Genomic DNA, 21,535 nt, shown 5'->3' with positions numbered 1-21,535 from the left:
AAAAAAAAAAAAGCATAGGAGTCCTCCCCATTTATCCACAGGGGATACATTCTAGTGCCCACAGTGGATGCCTGAAAGAATGGCTGGTACAAAATCCTAGATGTACTGTTTTTTTTTTTCCTGTATACATGCCTATAGTAAAGTTTAATTTATAAATTAGGCACAGTAAGAAATTAGCAATAATAGATAATAAAACATAACAATTACAACAATATATTGTAGTAAAATTTATATAAATGTCTTCTCTCTTAAAATTTCACTATTTTTCTTTTTCTTTCTTTCTTTTTTTTTTTTTTTTTTTTTTTGTGGTGCTAGGGATTGAACCCAGGGCTTTGTGCATGTGAGGCAAGCACTCCACCAACTGAGCTATATCCCCAGCCCTCACTGTTTTTCTTAAAGGAAGCACTGTGTAGCTTCTCTTTGGCATACCTGAGTTGCTACCATCCCTACTGCTGTTCCTTGGGACCATTATTAAGTAGAATAAGAGTTCCTTGAACATAAGCACTGTGATACTGTAATAGTCATCTGATAACCAAGACAGCTACAAAACAACTAATGGTGTGTAGCATATGCAGCATGGATATACGGACGAAAGGATGATTCACATCCTAGGTGGGACAGAGTAGGATGGTGCAGATTTCATCATGTTGCTCAGAACTGTGTTCTATTTAAAACTTATGAATTGTTTATTTCCAGAATTTTCTATTGAATATTCCTAGAGTATTACTGACCCCAGGTAACTGAAACCACAAAAAGTGAAACTGTGGATAAAGGGAGACCATGCATGTACAAAGCCATGTGTACTATACTCTCTGAGCAATTTAGTGGATTTTCAGGAGTTTTTGACTATACTCTATTTTTGCCTTACATGCTGACCTAAGACTCTATTCCGTATAGCAATACTCCACTGTATATAATAGTACCACACTTTATGTAATTAAGAACTACCATGTGTGTGATGTGTTTAAGTATAAACAGTGAGTGTTGTGGTTTTTAATGACAATTTAATGGTATTAATCATTTAGTCACTCTCCACAATTTGCCAAGCCTAAGATTACATAATATTCTTTCTCTTCTTACAACAACCCCATAAAGCAGCAATATTATTATTGTTGTTGTTGTTGTTATGTTTTCTAGTGCTGGGGACTGAACGCAAAGATGCTTTGCCACTGGGCTATACTCCTTATCCTTTTTACTCTTCATTTAGAGATAAGGTCTCCTTAAGTTGCCAAGGCTGTCCTCAAACTCCTGCCTTAGCCTCCTGAGTTGCTGGGATTACAGGTGCACATCACTGTGCCTGGCTATAGTATTGTATTATTTTAAAGTTTTGTTTTGTTTTTTTTTAATGGAGACTCTTAAGAAGTAGAGCAACCTTTCCTTAGGTCAAACAGCAAGAAAGAAGCCAAGCTGGGATTCAGTCCCTGTTGAACACAACTGCCGGTTCCCTGCTCTTTGTACTACACTTCTTGGTGGGTCTTGAGTTTCAGGTGGGCTTCATAAGAAGATGGACCTTTAGGAATGGGGAAGGTTGAGCATGGTGGAGGCAATGGTAGAGGACAGGCTCTGGGGAAGGTGCAGGCAGGGAATGCATGGAGATCTGCCTGAGAGAGGGCAAAAGAGTGAGAGTCAGGAGAGTAAAGAAGGTGAAGTGCTGAGGGGGATTCAGATTATGATGTCTGTCCTTGGAGACAGGTGAAGAGGCCTGAGAGCCTGAATGTCCCCAGAGCCATTCTTAAGTTTATTGAAGTCATGGGCCACACTGAGACAGTGCCCTCTTGGGGCATCAGAGGGACTGGTTGTGGCTGGGTGGGAAGGAGAGTGGGCTGCCAGGACTTACGCCTTCTGACAGAAGACCCTGCCTTTTTCACTAGGGGGAAATGAAGCTGATTTGAGATGATCCCCCTACATACACACTAACCAAATGTTTCAGAAACCAAATTGACAGGAGTTAGTCATCCGAATAGAAAAAGAGGCATGATAGTAACTCAGAAGAGACTGCAGATCAAGTGTCACCTCAGTCATTTCGAGAGCACTGCTGAATGGCAGTGGGCGTAGAAGGCCCTCAAGCAAACACAGTGGAGGGTACTAAGTCCTTGTGTGAAAGGCCCTTCACTTGCAGGAGAACCTGCAGTTTCTCTGGCATCCATTTTTTTCTGTTTTGGACACTCTTTTATCAGGCCTGGTTATTTGCCTTTTTAGCCTTTGGCAGAAATAGCACATTAGAAGGAACTGAGACTGCTGGACACAGGCACACTATCAGGTGAGTGACAGAGGATGGCTTGATGTCATAGAGTGTAGGGAAGAAAAGCTCTAAAAAGCAAATATACAGCTACAAAGGGTGCCTGGATTTCCACATATAAGCATATCAGAGGCTTCAATTTGGCCACCAAGCCTTGGAAACAGCTGGTGCCCTCCAGGAGAGCCTGCAGCATTAGAGGGGCACAAGCCATGGGTTGTAGCCAGGCTGGGAAGTCAGGAGTCGTCACAGTGAGGGCAGAGTTTGAGACCTTTGAGTTAAGTTTAGCGTTTTGTTTTTTTTTTAATATTTATTTTTCTTTTTTTAGTGTTTTTTTTTTTAGGTGGACACAATATCTTTATTTTCTTTTTATGTGGTGCTGAGGATCAAACCCAGTGCCTCATGCATGCTAGGCCAACACTCTACCACTGATCCACAACCCCAGCCCACGTTCAGTGTGTTTTAATGAAGAAAGTAAGGAGTATTAATGAGTGTTTCCTAAATTGGGCATGGTGGTGCATGCCTGTAATGCCAGCTCCTTGTAGCTAAGAGACAGAGTGCTTACATAGCCTGTGAACATGTGTGAGGCCCTGGATTCAATTCCCAGTACCAAACTCAAGCACACACCAAAGTTTATTATTTTTATGATTGTAAATAATGGTAGATTTAGAAAGACACTTAAAATAGAAAATATTTGGTCCTTTAAAAGGAGTAGGCTTCAGTTACCTGGAAATTTTTCTTTGATGCCTTTTTTTACTCCCCTTAATGATCTAGACAGAAAATAATAGTTAAAATTTAATGAAAGCTAATGTGCTGGGCAATGTTTTTAGAACGTTGTATGCACTAATTCTTTTACCCCCTAAAATAGCCCTATGTGGTAGGTACCATTATTTCCCCCATTTTACAGGCAAAGAAATTGATCCACAGAGAAGTTAAGTTGTATAGTTTACTACATGGAAGAGCCAAGATTGAACCAGGAAGTCTGGCTTTGAAGGTTTTACCTTCAAAATAACTTCTGTCAAATCAGTGATTCTCAGAATTTAACGTGCATTAGAATCAACTGGAAGCTTGGTTAAGGATGCTGGGTCCTATATTGAGTTCTTGATTCACTAGGTCTGGGGTGAGGCCCCAGAATTTGCATTTTTCTTTTATCTATCTATCTATCTATCTATCTATTTATTTATTTATTGGTACTGGGGATTGAATCCATGGGTACTCTGCCATTGAGCTACAACCCCAGCCATTTTTTTTCATTTTGTGACAAGGTCCTGCTTAAGTTGACAAGTGGAGCCTTGAACTTGCATCCTCCTGCCTCATTCTCCCCAGTTGCTGAGATTACAGGCACACACCACTGCCATCACAGGGGCAGAATTTGTATTTCTAACAAGTCCCCAAGTAGTGCTCATGCTGCTGTTATGGGGACCACACTTTGAGAAGTAAAGCTCTTTTACATCCATTCCATACCTGTCTCATATTAACTGGGTAAGTGTCAATATAGGCAAGGTCCTTATTTTATAGATGAGGGAGATTTAAATCATCTGCCTATGGTCAAATGGCTAACTCATTCATTCATTCATTTAACAAAGGGGAACATCTTTGTTAGGAAACAGTTTTCAGCCTTGGCTGCAAATAAGAGTCACCCGGGAAGTTTTAAAAAATCATAGTGCCAGCGGGCACGGTGGTACACACCTGTAATTCCAGCGGCTCGGGAGGCTGAGACAAGAGGATCACAAGTTCAAAGCCAACCTCAGCAACTTAGTGAGGCCCTAAGCAACTCAATGAGACCCTGTCTCTAAATAAAATACAAAGTAGGGCTAGGGATGTGGCACAGTGGTTGAGTGCCCCTGAGTTCAATCCCTGGTACAAAAACAAACAAACAAATTACAGTGTCTAGGCCTTCCTCCCAGATCAATTAAATCAGAAAATGGGAGGGTAAGGATGGGATCCAGGTATCAGTATTTCAGGCTCCTCAGGGTCTTTCAGTGAGCAGTTGTGATTTGCAACATTGTGCTATGTGGGCTATGGGGGTGCAGAAACCTATGACACGACACATGCCCTCAAAGGACCAGAGAACCTCCCTGGAAAGCAGAGGAACAAGCAGGTGTGCACGATAGTGTGACTAGGAAACTTGTACAGTGTCTGGTAGGTAGGTAGGAGGAGAGCTGAGTTTTGGTCCTCCAGAGTAGTGCTTACCAATAAGTTTTCCTGAAGAAAGTAATACTAGTTACAGGACCCACTGGCTCTTTGGATTGGCCAGAGGTGACAAGCCTGAGTTCCTGCCAGTCTGGTTAGGCAACAGCTCTGTCCCAGTGCTTCCTAGCACCACCTGCCCCTCTCCCTCTCCCCCCTCTTTCCCTCTTTCTTTTTCTTCTGGAGAGGAAGAGGGAGGCAATCACTTTTACTTTTTTTTCTGCAAAGCTGACAGCTTCTGAGACACACAGGCCCTGTCTTTTGGCTCCTTCCCATCCTACTCCCTATAACCATTTCAGCCTCTTGGGGATCCCCATCCCTGATCTGGGCATCCTGTGGTGCTAACTAGAGTCAGGCCAGGATTTCTCCTGGGGAACACTTGCTCTTCACTGGCAGCCGCTGCTCATTGGCCAGATAACCACAGTTTCCTCTGTCTGCAAGGCTTAGGCCCACCCACTCGCCCCACCCACACCACCTTCCGCACAGCCCCTGGCTGTGCGTGCAGAGGTATATAGACAGAGGGAGAGTGATTGATTCCTTGCATGTCCCTGCATGTTTATTACAGTGAGACAGTGACAGTGGGCTTCAGACTGGTCTTGTGGATCCTGCTGGACTTCATAGGACTGCTGTTGGCTGCTGTTTGGGCACAGTATATACTGGGCCCTGTGTGTTGTGGTGGATGGGATGTTAGTGGCTGTCTTGGCCTGTGCCGCAGTAATTAGATAGCAGGGGTAGGCCTATGATTTGTGCATTCTCAAAAACACTGCACCGGGAGTGTGTATTCATGCATGCTGGGGTGTGTGTGCGTATGTGAATGCGCATGTGCTTATCTTAATCTCTGCCTGTGGGGCCGGGGGCTGCAGGTCTCAAATTCCTCTGCTATTTTTAGGGATCATATCAGCTCAGCTGTCCGAGAGTCTGAGTGTGTTTCAGAAGGAAAGTGCCACCTTCCCTGTCTCTTGCCCCTCCAACACTGCCTGCCCTCCACCACTTAACCTTACTTTAAGAGCCTCCTCCTCCACCTAGGCTGCATCGTCCTCTTGCTCCGCTACCCGCATACCTGGTACCCGCAGTCCTCTGGGCTCTGCTTTCTCCACTGGCTGGGCCTGGGTTGGGCAGCTGCGGCGGGAGGGGCCTGGGAGAGGGAGGAGAACAGGGGCGGGGCTGCAGCCCGTGCTATTTTGAGCCACTAACTGAGCAGCAGCGAGAGGAGACTCCTTGCTCTGGGCTGCTCCAGGCCAGGCCATGCGGGTGAGTGTCCCTCTGACCCCCCCACCCAGAAATGTCCCAGGCTCCTCATGCTGTTTTCTCAGTTAGGAAAGGAGGGGCCTTTTCTTATTTCTCCAGATGTGGCTGAAGTAGGTGGGGAGGAAGGGGTGGGGCTGCTTTGGGGCTCTTCTCTTAACCTCTTGGTAGGAAGGGTATTACCCATTTCTGGCAGCGTCAAAACCTCTCATAGTTTAGGGATATCCTGGGCCAGAATCATGACTTTGGGAGCTTTGGGGGGGTACTGTCTTCTAAACCTCAGTTTCCTGGGACTGCATCTGCTATCCCATAAGCTATGACATGCCTTCCCCACAAACCATTACAGCTTTGCATGCCTCATTCCTCGGGACCCCAGCAACCCCAGGCCTTTGGAGGTCTTGTCCCTGCTTTGGGTTGTCCATGTGTCCCACTGACCCCTCTTTGTCCTGGCTAGACAGAGGAGAGGGGATTGAGGCAGGATTGAAGTTGTCAGGGATCCTCCTTCTTACCCAGCATGGCCTCCTCCATTGCCCATGCCTAGGACACTTAGAAGGGGCACAGATGGCATATTGGGGATGCCCTGACTGTTTATAAGTCTCCTTTTTAGCACAGATTACTTCAGAGAAGTAAGTTCCTTTAAAAAGCAAGTGAGAAGAGACATAGATGCCTCCCAGTCTGTCTTGTCCCCCTCCCAGCCACAGAGGGTAAGGTTTCCAGTTGAGTCAGCAGTGGGCAGTGTGTGGGCTGGCCCAAGGCGGAGGAGCCTGAGATGTGCCCATGAGCATTTGTATCTTTTTATGCCCAGGTACTGCTCCACTCTAGCCCCCAAATTGGCACTAGTGTTGAGGTGTGTATGGGCAGGGTAGGAGTGAGGCCTGGGAGAGCTCTTTGCCCTGAAAGATTGATGCTTCCTGGTCTAGCTTACTACCCATCCCACCCTGCACCCCCAGGGTTACCAACACCAGGTTCATCACAGATTCAGGGCCACACACAATGATGGCCAGATAGATGGCAAAGTGCCCTACAGAGGGGCAGTGAACATCCCCAAGGAAGGAGGCCTCTAGTAGGCCCAGCCAGCCGTTGGAGGAGGAAACCCCGGCCCTTCTGCAACTGCAGTGGCAGCAGGAAGCCATTCCAGTGCACCTGCTTCCTCCAAGCTGGGCTGGCCGGTAGTGACCGAGGGCACTGGGTTGCTTTCTGTTCTGCCGTGGGGAGGGGAAGGGCTCTGGCTACAGGCTGGACCAAAAGGGCCAGGGTGTCACTGCCAAGCTCTTTTTCTCCTTCTCCTGTAGCTAGAAGCATGGTCTTTAATTCACTCTCTGCAGAGCTTCCTCTCCTTTCAAGCAACTCTGTGTAAAGCATGTTCAGGTTATGGGTGGAGGGAGGGGCAGGCCATATATGGAAACTCTTGCTTTCTATCCAAGCTGCTGCTCTGGCAACTGATGTGTGGAAGGAGCACAGTGCAGATGAACAAGGGAGGTGGGAACAGGGCTGGCCTCCTTCCTTTAGAGTGAGCCTTAGAGACTCTTGCCAGAGGACAGACCTGGGCTTGAGTCCTGGATCTGCCACTTGCTGCCATGAGGCCTTAGGCTAGTCACTTGACTTTCTGAGCCAGCCTTCTTTTGCTCAATTGTAAAGTGGAACTTCTACTGGTGTGCTAAAATTGGAGTAGCTCAATATTTCAGAGGGATGTCATGAGCATCAAATGGGATAATGCATGCAGAGAGCTTGGTACATCATAAAATCCTCAAAAAAGGGAAATTGTCAGGGCTCGGGGTGTAGCTTAGTGGTAGAGCACTTGCCTACCATGCCTTGGGCTGCTGGAAGCTGCCAGCATTGGGCCCCAAGGGAAGGGCTGGGGTTGTGGCTCAGTAGTAAAGTACTTGCCTAGCGTGTGTGAGGCACTGGATTCAATCCTTAGCACCACATAAAAACAAATAAATAAAATAAAGGTATTGTGTCAATCTGCAACTAAAAAATGTTTTTAAAAGATGAACTGAGCTGTTATTGCTATGTATTGCTATTATTTCTTCACTTCTCTTTCATTTGTCCCCACCTGCCCACCTCCCATTCCTTAGATAAGTCAGGGCTAGGTCAAGACTGGCAGGGAGAGAACGCCTGAGAGCTGCCCTCTGTGTCTTAGAATGGGAGTGGAAAGAGGGAACGGGAGAATGCTGTGTTTCTTTCCTCCTCAGGGTGAGAGGTCCAGAGTGTTGCCAGTTGGCAGAAGGGGAGAGGCTAAATAGTGACCCTGGCAATAGGCTCTTTCTTGGCTCCCCCTAGATTATCTCTCAGGGTTACCTGACACTCTTTTTGTTTTGTTTTGTTTTTTAGTTGTTGATGGCCCTTTATTTTATCTATTTATATGTGTTGCTGAGAATCGAACCCAGTGCCTCACATGTGTGAGGCAAGTGCTCTACCACTGAGCCACGACCCCAGCCCCTGACACTCTTTTTTTTTTTCCCCCCCAGTACTGGGGATTGAACCAGTGTCTGGTGCCTGCTAGGCAAGCATTCTACCACTGAGCTACATCCCCAGCCCTTTTTATTTTTTATTTTGATACAAGATCTGCTAAATTGCCCAGGCTGGCCTTGAATTTATGATCCTCCTGCCTCAGTCTCCTGAGTTGCTGGGATTATAGGTGGGTGCCACTGTGCCTGGCTTTTCCTGCCACTCTTGAGGGTTCACAGTATGAAGATGTTGGACTTGGACCCTTAGGCCTTGATGCATCTGTCCTGCTGTGCATTCCAGACCTATGGGGCTACCCAGTGGGTGGAATTATTCTCTGGGGTCATTTGTGCCCCCATTTCCTCCCGGAGAGGCTCAGAGTATGGCAAGTTAAGGGAAAGTTTCTGTGGTGGAGTGTAAGAGAGTAGCCTGGCCCTGCTTTCTGAGTGACAGACCCCTTCTGGGGCGAAGAGTAGATGGTCTCTCAGCACATTTCTTGGAGTTCTCCTCTTTGAGAACAAATGCATCTAGCTATTATCTCCTTTGCTTCTTCTTTCTTTCTTTCTTTTTTTCTTTTTGCTGACTATTTAGCCATTTTTATAGTAAAAAATAATAAATACCAAGTCACTATTGTGTCCAATTCACACAATTTACAAGCTTATTATGATCACCATTTGCATACTATTTAGGTTCTAGTTTTTTTCAAAATTTTTTAGTTGTAGATGGACACAATATCTTTCTTTCTTTCTTTATTTTTATGTTGTGCTGAGGATTGAACCCAGTGCCTCACACATGCGAGGAAAGTGCTCTACCACTGAGCTACAGCCCCAGCCCTAGTTTTTTTGATTGATGTTATTCTATATGGAGTTTTCCATATGGTGCATTGTCCACATATCTGTCCGTGGAAATGGCAATATAGCAATATGTTGGACTGAAGCTCTATAGTTTACCTAACCATTCCCTGATTTTAGGCACTTGGGTTGTTTCCAATTTGGAGTTGTCTATATAGAGAGAATGCATCTACAGAAATATTTGTGTGGGTTTGTGGGTTTTCTCGTTCTCTTTAGGTCGGTTCATTGGACATACATACATTCCTGAAGAAGGGATGACTAGGCCAGAGGATGACAAATTTTGTTGCTATTGTTGTTTCACAAAGAGCTGTCACCTCCCCCTAATCCCATGGCATTGAGTTTACTATCTATTTGTTGTTGCTAAATTTAGAGATTACAACTCCCTTGTTTATACCACATCACTGAAATATTCTCTGAGGGAAGAGACTAGGTGGGAATAAGAAGTTTGGGCAGAGTGCCTGTTCCAGCTCTAGCGTGCTGCAAACATTTGACAAGTGCTTGCAGAGTCCTATCTATGAGGAAATCAGTTCAGGAATGACGTCACCCAAACAGCTCATCAAGACCCATCTGTGTTGTGCATTGATACTTATTAGTTGTGGGGCTCTTGGCAACTTACTCTGTTTCCTTATCTAAAAAGTAGGTGGTTGTGAGGATTTAATGAGAGGAAAGTATAAAGTGCCTACCCCTGTGCCTGGCTCATAATAAGTATTCAGTGAGTGTTGGTTTCTCTTCCCTTGTCTCAACGGAAGAGACGAGAATTGCCACAGAGGGAGGAGGTGGCCAGAGCCTCTTACAGTGACAGGGTCATGGGTCATGATGGGATTTCTCTTTGCAAATCCAGAAACAACATTTGAAAAAGTTGAGCATCAGTGAGCATTGCTCTATTGATCTATGCTTTGGTTTGACCTGGATCTCCAGGACCTCAGCACTGATGGAGTGTATCCACCAGATTTGGCTACTAACAGTGATTTAGTCCCTCTGGTGCCTGCCTAATATACCAGAAAAAGTGGGCCACCAAGGAAGCAGCACAGGTTCTTGGAATCAGGCCAATTTGGGTTCAAATCCAAGTTCTACCACTTGCTTTGCCACAGATTCTCTTCTGGAATTCTTTTCCTCATCAGTAAAATGGGAATAATAATAATTCCCATGTCATGAGATTGTTGTAAGATTCCTACTAGAAAATCTATGTTAACTATCTTTTGCAGGGCTCACATCGTTGTAGGTGTTCCATATTCAGAAAATAATGTTGTTGTAGGAAGTGGCTGAAATCTCTAGAGAGGGAACAGGTCAGGGAAGAGAGACTTCGGCTGTGGGCACACTTGCTCCAAGGAGCCATTAGTTCCCAGCTCTGGGGGCCACTATAACAGAGACATTGCCACCACCTTTGGGGCCTGAGTTCTTTACCTGTTCCTTAGTGTATGAAGAGATTCTAAGCAAGGCTTAGTTAAAAGCCAGTGATAAGGAAGAGAGGGAAAATGTCCAGACAGTTCTGCACAAGAGCCCGAGAGCATTTCCTTTGGGGAGATCCCCACACTTGGATTCAGAGTGATGTTTATGAGGAACAGCTGATGTAGATAGAGGAACAGACCAGATGTCAATGGTCTGTGTCTTTCTGAGCTGGATGGGACCTCCTAGACAAATAGGAAGACTTGAACAAGAGATCAAGGAACAAATGAGCCAATTAAATTAGCTTAAAGTCTCCAGCATATTAACTGAATAGTAAGACAGTAGTCGGTGAAGCCATTTCAAAATAATTCAGGGTTGGGGGTATAGCTCACTGCTAGAGCACTTGCCTAGCATGTGTGAGGTCCTGGGTTCAATTCCAGCATGAAAAAAATTAAAAACAAAAAATTCTCCAATTTTTAACGACTTGTTCATTATAAATAGTTGTAAAGATGAAACAAGTTAAACTCCATTGAATTGAACCGATTCAGACTCTGACTGCTGATTTTCTAAGGGCTAGATGTGGTTCTTAAGCCTTAGATGAGGCAGGTTTACGGTTCCCCAGGCCTCTTGGCCTTGGCAGGCAATTGTGGGGTGTAGGTGAAAGGCAGAGTTGTTGGGGTTTTGGACAGCTTCTTTACTCCCCTCCCCATAACACACACACAAGTATAAGGGCTTGAGTGACTCTCTGCATCCATACTGCTAGGGTGCCAGACCTAGAAAAGACTTTAGCCGTTATTTAGACTAGTCCAGCCCCTAATTCTCCAGAGAGGCCCAGAGAAGTGAAGTGGCTTTACTCGAGGGCACACAGCTTCCAACAGTGGGAGGTTCTTTGTTCTGAACCCACCTTGCCCTCACTTTCCTCTAACAGTTTATTTCTTACTCCTTCTATGATCTTTTGAATTTTGTAATTCCTCCTCCTCTCCATCCTTCCTTACCTCTTGTTGCCCACAGTGCTTGTCCCAGCAGGTCCTGGCCTTTAGGAAGACTCCAAGTCCCTGAGAGACCCTGCCCCCATTTCTTCTCTGACCATGGCCTTTTCATCAAGGTTCGCCTTCTGGGAGCAAAAGGAAAGTCTCGTTTCAAAATCTTTGTTTACGCTTATGTGTTCAGCATGGTGTGTCTGCAGGCAGGAGACTGGCTTGTGGAAGAGGGAGCTTTGGAAGCTAGGGATGGATTGTGCATTTGGGGGTGTGGGGAGTAAGGCTGGGGCTGGGGGCTGATGAACTTTCTCCTGTCTTGACGGGGCTCCTGCGCTGAGTCATGCTCCTCCCCTGGGTAAGCTGAGCTGCCTTTTGTTCCACTGGTACCCCTCCAAATTAACCCTTCCATGTCCCTCCACCAGCTTGCTGCTCTCATGGCCCACACGCCTTAAGCTGCTGTGGAAAGGCTTGGCACCAAGGCCTCTGGAACTGGGTCTCTCTGAGTCTGGGGCTGAGGTGGGTAGGAGAAGAAAGGGGCTGAGAGGGAGGCAGGCTCGTTGGCGCCTGGTCCAGAGAGTGATTCAGGCTGCGGCTGCTGCAGACCTGGGCGTGCCTTTGTGTGTGTGCACAGTCCCCAGCTGGGCAATGACCTACAGTAGCAGCCAGAGCCTTTTGGGAGGGGGAGGGGGCAGTGAGTCAGCCAGAGGCTAAATACAGAACTGAGCTCAGATCTGAGCCCAGTGTCCCAGACACTTTGGGGGGCAACCAGTGTTCTCTCCAGTGCCTCACCTTGGGCAGGATGTTTGGGGTCCTAAACTCAACCCGCAAGAGGGAGGACATATTTGGAGCTGGTGAAGGACGTGGAGTGAACTTGGAATCTGGGCCATGCCTGAACCTGAGCTAACAGCACTGTGTGCAGTAACGAGTGTGTCTGTGTTTTGAGAACACTTGCTGTCCTCTAACCTGTGTGTGTGTGTGTGTGTGTGTGTGTGTATGGGGGTGGTTAATGCACGGTGTGATCCCTGGGTTGGGGTGGGGTGGGGGGCAGTGGCCCTTGGTGCGGAGCCGGAGGTGCAGACCTAGTTACTCTTCTTTATTCCCTCACCACCCTTCCTTCCCTTTAACTGCATCAACCCCAGTTTCTAAAGCAATGTGGTCTCTCTGATGAATATTTGCCTTTTCCCTCTGTCCATGGTAATGTGAACTAACTTTGAAGCTTGAGCCCATTGAACATAGCTCTGTGGACAAGATGCAGCTTTGAAGCTGAAGCAGCCATCAGGCTTGCTAGTGCCCCAGGCACTGCTAATTGGAGCTCAAAATTTACCATGGACCCTAGTTAAAAACAGAATCCCCCCCAAGTAGATAATTGATTCTGGATGTTTCTAAGTATCTTTTCCATTAGGAATCAAGGATTTCTTCCCAGGCTCCTACCCTCAAGAAAGGCATGCTGAGGGTGGGGTGGGGCTGGTAACAGGCCTAGGTGACCTGAGAAGGGAGGGAGATGTTGTGAGGTAGGAGAGGAGAAGGCGCTCCCAAACTTAGGGCCTGTCCCCTTGGAGTCCATTTTGAGTTGGTGAATTGAAAGAATTTTCAGAGCTTCCACATTGCCTGTCCCTTTCCCCCAGAGTTATGGTGTCTGCTGTTGCCCCTGACACTGTGTCTCCCATCTGACTGGAGCCAGCCAGCTCTCTGGTTCTAGCATAGATGGATGGCCAGAGAGTCCAGAGCTCAGGCATCTTCCTTCCTCTATACCCTGCCCCTAACCTTGGGATTCCTTCCCTTAGTTGCATGGCTGGCAGTTTTGTGACCATGAGATTGGAAAATATCTGTCCTTCTGAAAAATATCTGCCCTACTTCCTGCTATGGTCTCGGGGGCTGGTGATATAGCTCAGTTGGTAGAGTGCTTGCCTTGTATGCACAAGGCCCTGGGTTTGATTCCCCAGCACCACACACAAAAATGAAAGCCTGCTTGCAGTCTGATCTCAGCGGTCCGGCTGGGAGGGCACTAGGTTATGAGCAAGGGGAAAATGACACAAGACCTAGAAGCAAGCCAGAGCCTCCCTGGTGGGGACCACCCATTCACTTACACTGAATTCTGTGAGCCAACAGGCACCCCACACTAGGGTTATTTCCTCCTCCTCAGTCACTAGATCAGGGGCCTTTTGTTCAAACCACTTCTTGTCTGAACTGGGAATGACCTGTAGTTTAGCATGAGTTGAATTAGCTGGATCTTTCTATGTACCAAGTGTAGCCAAGGCCATAATGTCACATGTAGATGGACCTCTTTAGACAGCCCCTTTAGGCACAGTGGCTTAGTCACTAAGCATCAGGATACTGGACTTTTGCCTCCACAAAGACTCTTCATTCTTGAAGTTGTCCCTGAGCAATTTTTTTTTTAAAAACTTTATTTTATTCATTTATTTTTATGTGGTGCTGAGGATCGAACCCAGTGTCTCGCATGTGCGAGGCAAGCGCTCTACCACTGAGCCACAGCCCCAGCCCCAGCCCCCTGGGCAATTTTGATTAGAGGAAAGGAAATCTTTTGCCTCCCTGGCCCCAGTACTGCTATAAACACAGGAGCTCTGCCTCTTAGGAAGAGAGAGGCCTGGCCATTTAGTACTGCATCTTTTGGTCCTGACCTGCCAATGACTTCTTTGTCTAATCCCTCAGGTTAAAGAGGAGGACAAAACTCTGCCCAAACCTGGCCCTCCTGGCAAGGAGGAAGGGGCTGTAAGTGCTTCTTTGAGGTCCCCGAAAAATGTGTGTGTGTGTGTGTGTGCTTCCGTTCAGGTGGGTTGGCCTTACCTCTGTCCCCCATCAGTCTGAGATTAGCCTGTGAAGCAATTTCCAAGGAGTAAGGAGGTACACAGGGTCCTCTTCCATGTGACATGACTAGAGGGAATGCTGGTAAAGAGGAAGAAAAGGCAGTGTGTGCCATGCTAGCCTGGGGTGTGAGAAAGGTGGGAAAGCCAAGATACTTTGGGGGCTATCCTCTAACTTCCCCTAGACCTCTTTAGTTGACTGCCGTTTAGTTCTGGTTTCCTGAACCCTTTGGGAATGGAGGGGCTTAGGTGGGCACACTCTCAGGTTGGGGAACACTGAGTTCAAGCTCAGCTGTTCAGACTCCTCAGCCTGCTCTGGGCAGCACAACACAAGGGCACAGAGGGATTTCACTGCAGCTGCTGCTGTCCCTTCCAGGACCCTGTCAGCTGCCCAGTGCAGGCAACCTGGAGGCTGGTTATAGCTGCCCCCTGCCCCCACCACCCTGGGATAGAGACCCTAAATAAAGCAGTCCTCTTCTTAGAAGGAGAAAGGCCAGGCCCAAGGATGTGTAGTTAGGAGAGAGCTGTAGGTAGTTGGGACAGAGGTGTTCAGGGCTCTGGGGCAGGCTAGATCACAGATCAGATCCATGGTTCATTACCCCAGATGGTGGCTGTCCCAGTTATCCCTACTTCCTTGGATGATTTGATTATCCAGGCATGGTGGCTTCCTCCGGATCTGTAAACAGTCATGCAAGGCCAGCCTTTGATTTCAAAGGGGTGTGTTTGAGATACATAAAGGAGGAGGCTCATAGTAGCTCAGATTTCTTTTTTGCAAAAATTACATATAAAGTGCTGAGAAGAGTGCCTGGCATACAGAAGTACTGTGTGTTAGCAATTCTATCATGTTATTGTCATCATCTTTGGTTAGGGGGTTTGGAAGGAAAACCAGAAGAGGGAGGGAGAGGGAATAGGACTCAGCAGTTAGGGCCACTGCCAGCTCCGCAGTGCCCTGGCAAGCCATTGAACATTCTTGGACTGAGAGGTTGAAGAAGAGCCACCTTTAAACACTCCTCCAGTCCTGCAGCAGAGCCTCCCTATAACTAAAGCCTGGACTAAGTCCCTTGCCTCAGCTCTGCTCAGGAGCTGGGGCAACCACTCCAGGTGGCAGGCAGAGGCAGCACCTCCCAGGTCTGTCACTCTGTGAGCATCTTCCTACATGCAAACAGGCATGACAGCTAGACCTTCATAAAGCCCAGTGCTAAGGTCCTGGTGTGCTGGGAATGCAGACTTGATCACAGCTTAGTTACTGGCAAGGCACTGCCTGACCAGAGAGGAGACCCCTAGTTGACCTTGCTTCCCCCAGGCAATGTGTCTGACTTTGCAGGAAACCCTGCCCTACCATTAGCCAGCATGGCCCTCCCAGTGGCAGTCTCTTGTAATTTCAGACAGTTCCCAGAAGAGTGTGGGGGAAGGGTGGGTGCCCCACGTGGAGCTCTTGGGTTCCCAGAGGCTGGGAGGCTGGCTGAGCCAGGGCCCATTCCATGGTAGAGTGGAGCTGTGACCACTTAAGTGCTTAACTGTGGGCTTCAGCTGCTACCTCTTCCTCCCATCATTCCATACATGTTCTCTGGGAACTAGAAGGTTTCCAAACCCTTGAGAGATGTGCAAGAGAGAAACTGAAAAGAGACTGGCAGAAAGCAGGATGAAGCGGAAGCTTCCAGGACCAGCACTGGAACTCTGCAGCCCTTGAGAATGTAGGTGAAGGGTAGACAGTGGCTGCAGGCCTGAGGAGCTGGGGGGAGAAGGCTTGGCATGCCTTGGAGCCATGAAGAACACCTGTCTCTTGCTTTCTTCAGAATGAGCACGCTCTGGGTTTGACTGCCTAGAAAACTGGGTGACAAAAGGAGTAGGGACTATAAATGTAGGAAGCTCTGGAGTTAGATGGAGAATTAGTGGTTGGACGTGGCTATTTGACCTCTCCACACCCCATCTCTACTGTGCATGAGCTGTGAGGGAGTAGGATTTAGTTGACTTGGGGCTTGATTGCCATCCTAACATAAAGCCAGTAACTCTGGGGTATCCATGGGTCTCTAGGCCCTCTATACTGGCATCTTCCAGTTCCTTGCTCAGTCTGGGTATAGATACCAAGTGATCACAATATCTGCTTGAGCTTTGTGGGAAAGAGAAGCCAAACTCTTAGATGCAGTTTTCCTATCTAGAAGATACAGAGAGGACTCCCCAGATAGCCTCTTGGAGCTTTGTGTTGTCTGGTGGGTGAGATGACACCCTCTTACTTCCTTTTCATGGGGTGGGCGGGAATGCAGGGTTGATGCTGATATGTACCTATATTTATGTGACTATAGCTAGAGGGCAGTTCCAAGGACAGTGGTGGTCCACCTAGGAGTCCTCAGCCTGCTACCAGCCCAGTACCTTCAGAGACTTCCCACAGAACCAAGAGCCCTGCACCCTCACTCGCCATGAATGGTCTGGGGGCTGCCTCAACAGAGGGCCCTAACGAGGAGACTCAGGGCCTGTCCCGGAAACGAGTGGCGAATGCGGTGAGGAAGGTGGTGAGCAAGGTGCTGCCTGGTGAGGAGCCTGTGAGTTCCAAGGAGCCTCCAGGCCGAGGGACCAAGTCCCCTGAGCACCCAGCTAGAGGCAAGAAGGGAGAAAAGGCAGCCTCTAGTCCCAAGCCACCACCGCCTCCTCCACCTCCTCCTCCCCCTACTCCACCAAAGCCTGAAGCAAAGAAGGAGGCAGCTAAGGATGAGCTCTCAGCAGGCCTGCGGGGCCTGATGTCTCGGGGCCGAGGCAAGGACCACAAGCCCCGTAGCAAGCAGTCTCCCGGGAAGGGGGAGAAGCCCTCCAGCCAGGAGCCAGGCTCCTTGGGGAAACCAGGCTCCCCATACCTCATGGACTCCCCAGAGAAGGCAGCCAAGCCTGAAACCCCAGAGAAGCAGTGTTCCCCGGCCCCGCCAAGAGAGGTGGCGGACCCAGGCTCTGTTGGCCCGAAGTCAAACCTCACAGGAGAGCAGCAGTCCAAGTCACCAGGCTCTGGTGTGCAGCAGGAGGTACTTGAGTGTGACACTAACCTCCTATGCCCCTTGCCACTCTCGCCTGAGGGTCAGCTACCCTCACATCCAGCTTCCGCAAGCCTCACGACATCCCACATGACAGATGCTGGCCCAGGGTCATGCGTCCATGGCAGGGGCTGCATGGCTGTGTGGCTTTCCTTAACTGAATGCCAGAACCCTGGGTTGGGTCTGGGCTCTGTCCCTGTGGCTGGAATGGGATCTGCTAACCAGCATGCATGCTGTGGCCTTGCCATGGGAGTTGGGCCTGGTCCCCAGCTACATGGTGCCAGCTTGAGGCCCCAGATCTCAAACTGAGGGTCAGATTCTTAGCAGATCAGTGCCTCATAAAAACACAGTATTTTCTCAAGTCAGCTTACACTCCCAGCCATTTGTCCTCATTGGACCATCTCTTAGCCTCTGTCAAGTGGGGTAATTCAGGTCCACAATCCCTTCTCCAAAGCCCTGGGAGCCAGAAGTATTTTGGCTATTAGTAAATTTTATATTTTACCGTGTCATACAGTATACATAATAAGCAGCAAACATTTAGCTGTTCCCAGAGCAAATCCATGAATATCTATACTGAGGGAGAATAGAAGATCAACAGGTTTTACCATCAAAATAGTTGAGGAAAATCTTCAGTTTTGTGGATTTTGGAATTACAAATAAAGGGTAATGCTTTGAAGGACTGCTGTGAAGATTAGAAATGATGCAGGTAATGTGCCAAGCCAGGTCCTTAGCATGGAGGATCCATAAATGGTAGTGTAGACAGTGATGCTAATGATAGTTGTTATTAATGTCATCTCTGCCTTCTTCAGACCTTGCCTCACATCCCCACTGGCATCAGGACCCTGAAGGAGCCCTATGCCTGGGCGGCAAATGGGCAGAGTAAGCTCTTTGGGTCTGGGGCTACTCCATCTTCCCAGAAAGTGTCCTCTGGGTGGGAGACTGAGAGGCAGGGGGAAGACTAAGGATGACCACTCCAGCCCTTCCCTGAGGAAGGTGGTGGCTGCTTGGCTGGTCCTTGAGTTGGAGACCATTCTTTTTAAGGTTCTTCATTTTCTAGACCCTGCTGAGGTTTCTGGGGTATGTAAGGAGTGGGGAGACATCAGGTTTTTCCTTCACTTCCTGTGCTTTCATAGGCTCTATGTAGCTAGAAAGAGAGGGGCCAGGAGGATGCTAGGGACAGAGCCTGAGGGTCCTGGAGGCCCTTGCTCTCTGTTTACTTCTGGGAGCCAGGGTTCTGGAAGGTGCCTCGCTCTCCATTCTCCCTGGGCACTGCAGTACTTAGAAAAAAGGCCAGTTACAGCTCTCCCCACCCTCCTGGCCTGCTCTATGGTGATTCCTGGCATACAGGGAGGGGTTGGCAGGAGCATTCTGGCTTAATGGGCAGGGCAGGAGCTCAACTTCAGTCCTTTGGGAGCACCTATAAGTAGCCAGGAATATCACGTGCCTGTCCTGAGCTACTGCCCTCCCCTCTTACTAGGGTGGAGTTGGGGCTTAAGACATGTCCTGACCAGGACAGTGGACACCTGTTACCTTGGTCTGGGACATAGGCCAGAAGGACAAATGGCATAATAGGGCCATTTGGTGCTTGTAATGGTTAGGATGGTAGGGAAAAAAACCCAGCTCTCCCAGGCACTTGTTCTTTTATTCTCATCTGCTGGTTTAAAAACTCAAATTGGCACCTAGCTTGTTTCCCTGGCCCTCCTCTACTTTCCCATCGGGTCCCAGTGGCTTTCTGGGCTGGGAGCTTGGCATGTGTTGACTCCGCTGTTCCCTGGGCCAGGACTAATAGTGGTTTAACCTTTAGACAGGAACCGCCCCTGAGGTCCAGCTGAGCCCTGCGGAGGAAGCCCACCAGCGGCTTGAGAGGATCTTCACTGCTTCTGTAATGCCACCTCTCTTGTGTGTGGGCCCCCAGTCCCTGGCCCTCCTCTTTCTGAGGCTGGCAGCCAGATTGTTTGTGTGTAGGAGTGCCTGACTACGGAAAGGAGACTCCATGGTGGTCCATAGACCCTCACACTGGCTCTCTGCTTAAAGAAATGAGACAAGGGCTCTATGGAGAATTGTCCCTCTAGGGACAATTGTACATATGGGAAGGGGCCCTTTTTGGCTGAGAGTACAGTTCCCTTCTCTGGCCCTGTTCTCCTGTCTTGGCGAAATGCCTTGGTGCCAGGGCCTGGTGGGTAGCAAAGGTGGAGAGTCTGGCATGTTCTCCATTTTTGATTCCCTAGTTCGACATACCCGGTGGGGGGGGGGTCTCTTTAACTCTTACCCATTTCTAACAGGCTACATCCCAGGCTGGCTGTCTTCCTTTCATGTCAGAAAGGCCTTTGAGGGCTTTAAGTAACAAGACAGAGACAGAAAGGACAAGGCTGTCCCTAGAGTCTGCCCACAGTGTTCTGGCTCTTAGGCAGGTGGCTGATGGCCTCTAGATTAGACCTGTATAGAGTGATCCTCCACTTGTCATGGGGTCAGTTTGCCTGCCTGGGAGTAGCAGGAGTGGTACAGAGGGCTTGAGGAAGGGGCCCTAGAATTGAGCTAGTGGTGGCCTGGTTCTGGATATAGTAGTGACAGCCCTCACATGGGGAGTAGCACCCCCTTAGGTGTGTGTTTCCAGGTGAGGGGACAACTCTGTGCTGATTGGTGGCCATAGAGGAGCTGGGCTGAGGAATGCCCTAAAGATAAGGTGGGAGGCTTCCAAGGGGCCCAGAATCTGGGTTGGGTGAGATGGCCTGACCTGGCAGATACACAGAAAAGGGAGCCTAATTCAGGCTGGTTGGATGGCCAACCCAGGAGAAATTGGCCAAAGGCAGAGTGGCAGACTCCTGCCCAGCCATGGGGACTGTCTCACATGAATCTCTCCTCTGAGGGGTCTGATGATAACAACTGTCTCTTTACTTTCCTGGTCTGGCCTCTCCTGGACTGTGCAGTTCTTCTGCCCAGGCCACCTTCTGAGTCCTGGTGACATGCTCCCCTGACAGTCACTGTATCTTGGCAGCTGGAGACTGCTAGTCTATTGGCCCACAGGTCTTGCTAAGGGGACATGCCAGTGGTCTGCTTGTCTTCACCCTTCTTTTCTCTCTCTTTTATGCTTGCTGCCGCTAGCTGGACCCTGAAGCTGCCTCTCCTGCCCACAGCCAGGTAGGGTGCTCCTATCCCCCTCAGAAGTTCTCCGCGTCCTCCAGTGATCACCTACCACCTCTGGCCTGTGCCTGGGCTGGCGTCTGTGCTCGGGCCTCATGCTGGAGCGTAAGGCCTCTTTCCCCTCCAGGCTCCCACCCTGTGTTGGGGTCAGGGGTTGCCCCTGGGGAGGCAGTGCCAGGAGCAGAGATGGCATAGCTCTGCACTAGACCCTTGGGGTGCATCACTGAATGTTTGGCCTCTGTGGCACACAATCTTTAACCATTGGAGCCCAAGGCCAGTTGAATTTTATGTATTTTAACCCACTCCCTGGTTAGAGTCAAAAAATCTGATTCTCTCTCTCCCTGGCTGGCACCTGAAGATGAGACAGCCTTTGTCTCCACCTCCTGGCCAATATGAGATCAGCTCTGAAAGAGTGAGTGACAGGTGGTGGCCTTTGGATGTCCTCCTCTACACCTGGCCTATAGAACATGCCTATTCAAGACAAAGGTTTCACCTGTCTCACGTGATATGGAAAAAAAACAAACATTGTAGTGATTTTTAAAATAAATTTGTTTATCTTAAAATATTAAAAATAGCCTTTTAAAATGCCCTCACTTTAACAAATCAAAACACTGGCAACCTCATAGCGATTATCCTATTAAAGGATAATTCCCCTGGTCCAGTCCTCTTCATAGCTGGGGAAAGGGCCATCTGCACCAGAGGGGTTTATCAGTAGGACCCAGATCTCCTTTTCTTTCAACTCTAAGAAATGTGACAAAGAACATAAGTCCCTCTTGTTATGTATTCTTATCTTTTCCTGATCCCCCACCCAGGAAATCATTATCACAAAGTACTGTCTATGCCTCATTCTTGGGTCTCATAAGGAATATGAGACTTCTAGAGTGAGAGTCTTTTTGGTGACTAATTGTTCTTCCTAGCCAGTGCTCCCCAAAGGGCTGACCCTAAGGGTGGCTAGCCCTGTTGTAGGGGCCACTTAGTGACTTGGCTGCCATTTTGTCTACACATGACAAAAGAACCTGACAGGCTGTGGCCCCTGCACTCCTTTCCTGTTATCCCTGCTCCCCCAGGCACCATTGCTTCCAAACTCAGATGTACTTCTTAGGAGACACCAGGTTTGATTGCCTATATCCTAACAGTGCCTATGAATGCCTGTTTCTTGTTGGTGACCATTTTGGGCCACCTTGGGCACCCAGCCCCTTCGCACCCATTCCTGTGT

The 21,535-nt window shown here is 48.6% G+C and overlaps 1 protein-coding gene across 16 annotated transcripts in view; it reads left to right on the top strand.

The window, feature by feature from the left end:
* Window positions 1–21,535, top strand: part of Myo18a (myosin XVIIIA) — a 98,129-nt gene that overhangs the window by 29,537 nt on the left and 47,057 nt on the right. For 8 of the 16 annotated variants that reach the window (XM_058580056.1, XM_058580054.1, XM_058580055.1 and 5 more), the window contains one exon: window positions 20,281–20,424. The exons of 3 other annotated variants lie outside the window; for them this stretch is intronic. In XM_058580056.1, coding sequence (XP_058436039.1) covers window positions 20,281–20,424 — 144 coding nt within the window. Of the gene's footprint in view, window positions 1–5,553; window positions 5,678–11,367; window positions 11,485–14,007; window positions 14,067–16,461; window positions 17,170–18,982; window positions 19,061–20,280; window positions 20,425–21,535 lie in introns of those variants that run through there. 5 more of the 16 variants (XM_046446866.1, XM_058580048.1, XM_058580050.1 and 2 more) reach the window with 4 other exon arrangements.

This window comes from Marmota monax, unplaced genomic scaffold (assembly GCF_021218885.2).
Source record: "Marmota monax isolate L192 unplaced genomic scaffold, Marmota_monax_Labrador192_F-V1.1 WCK01_AAM20220418_F8-fsc00138, whole genome shotgun sequence".
Lineage (NCBI taxonomy): Eukaryota > Metazoa > Chordata > Mammalia > Rodentia > Sciuridae > Marmota > Marmota monax.
Note: the sequence above shows the minus strand (reverse complement) of the source record. Positions and strands in the feature narration are given on the sequence as shown.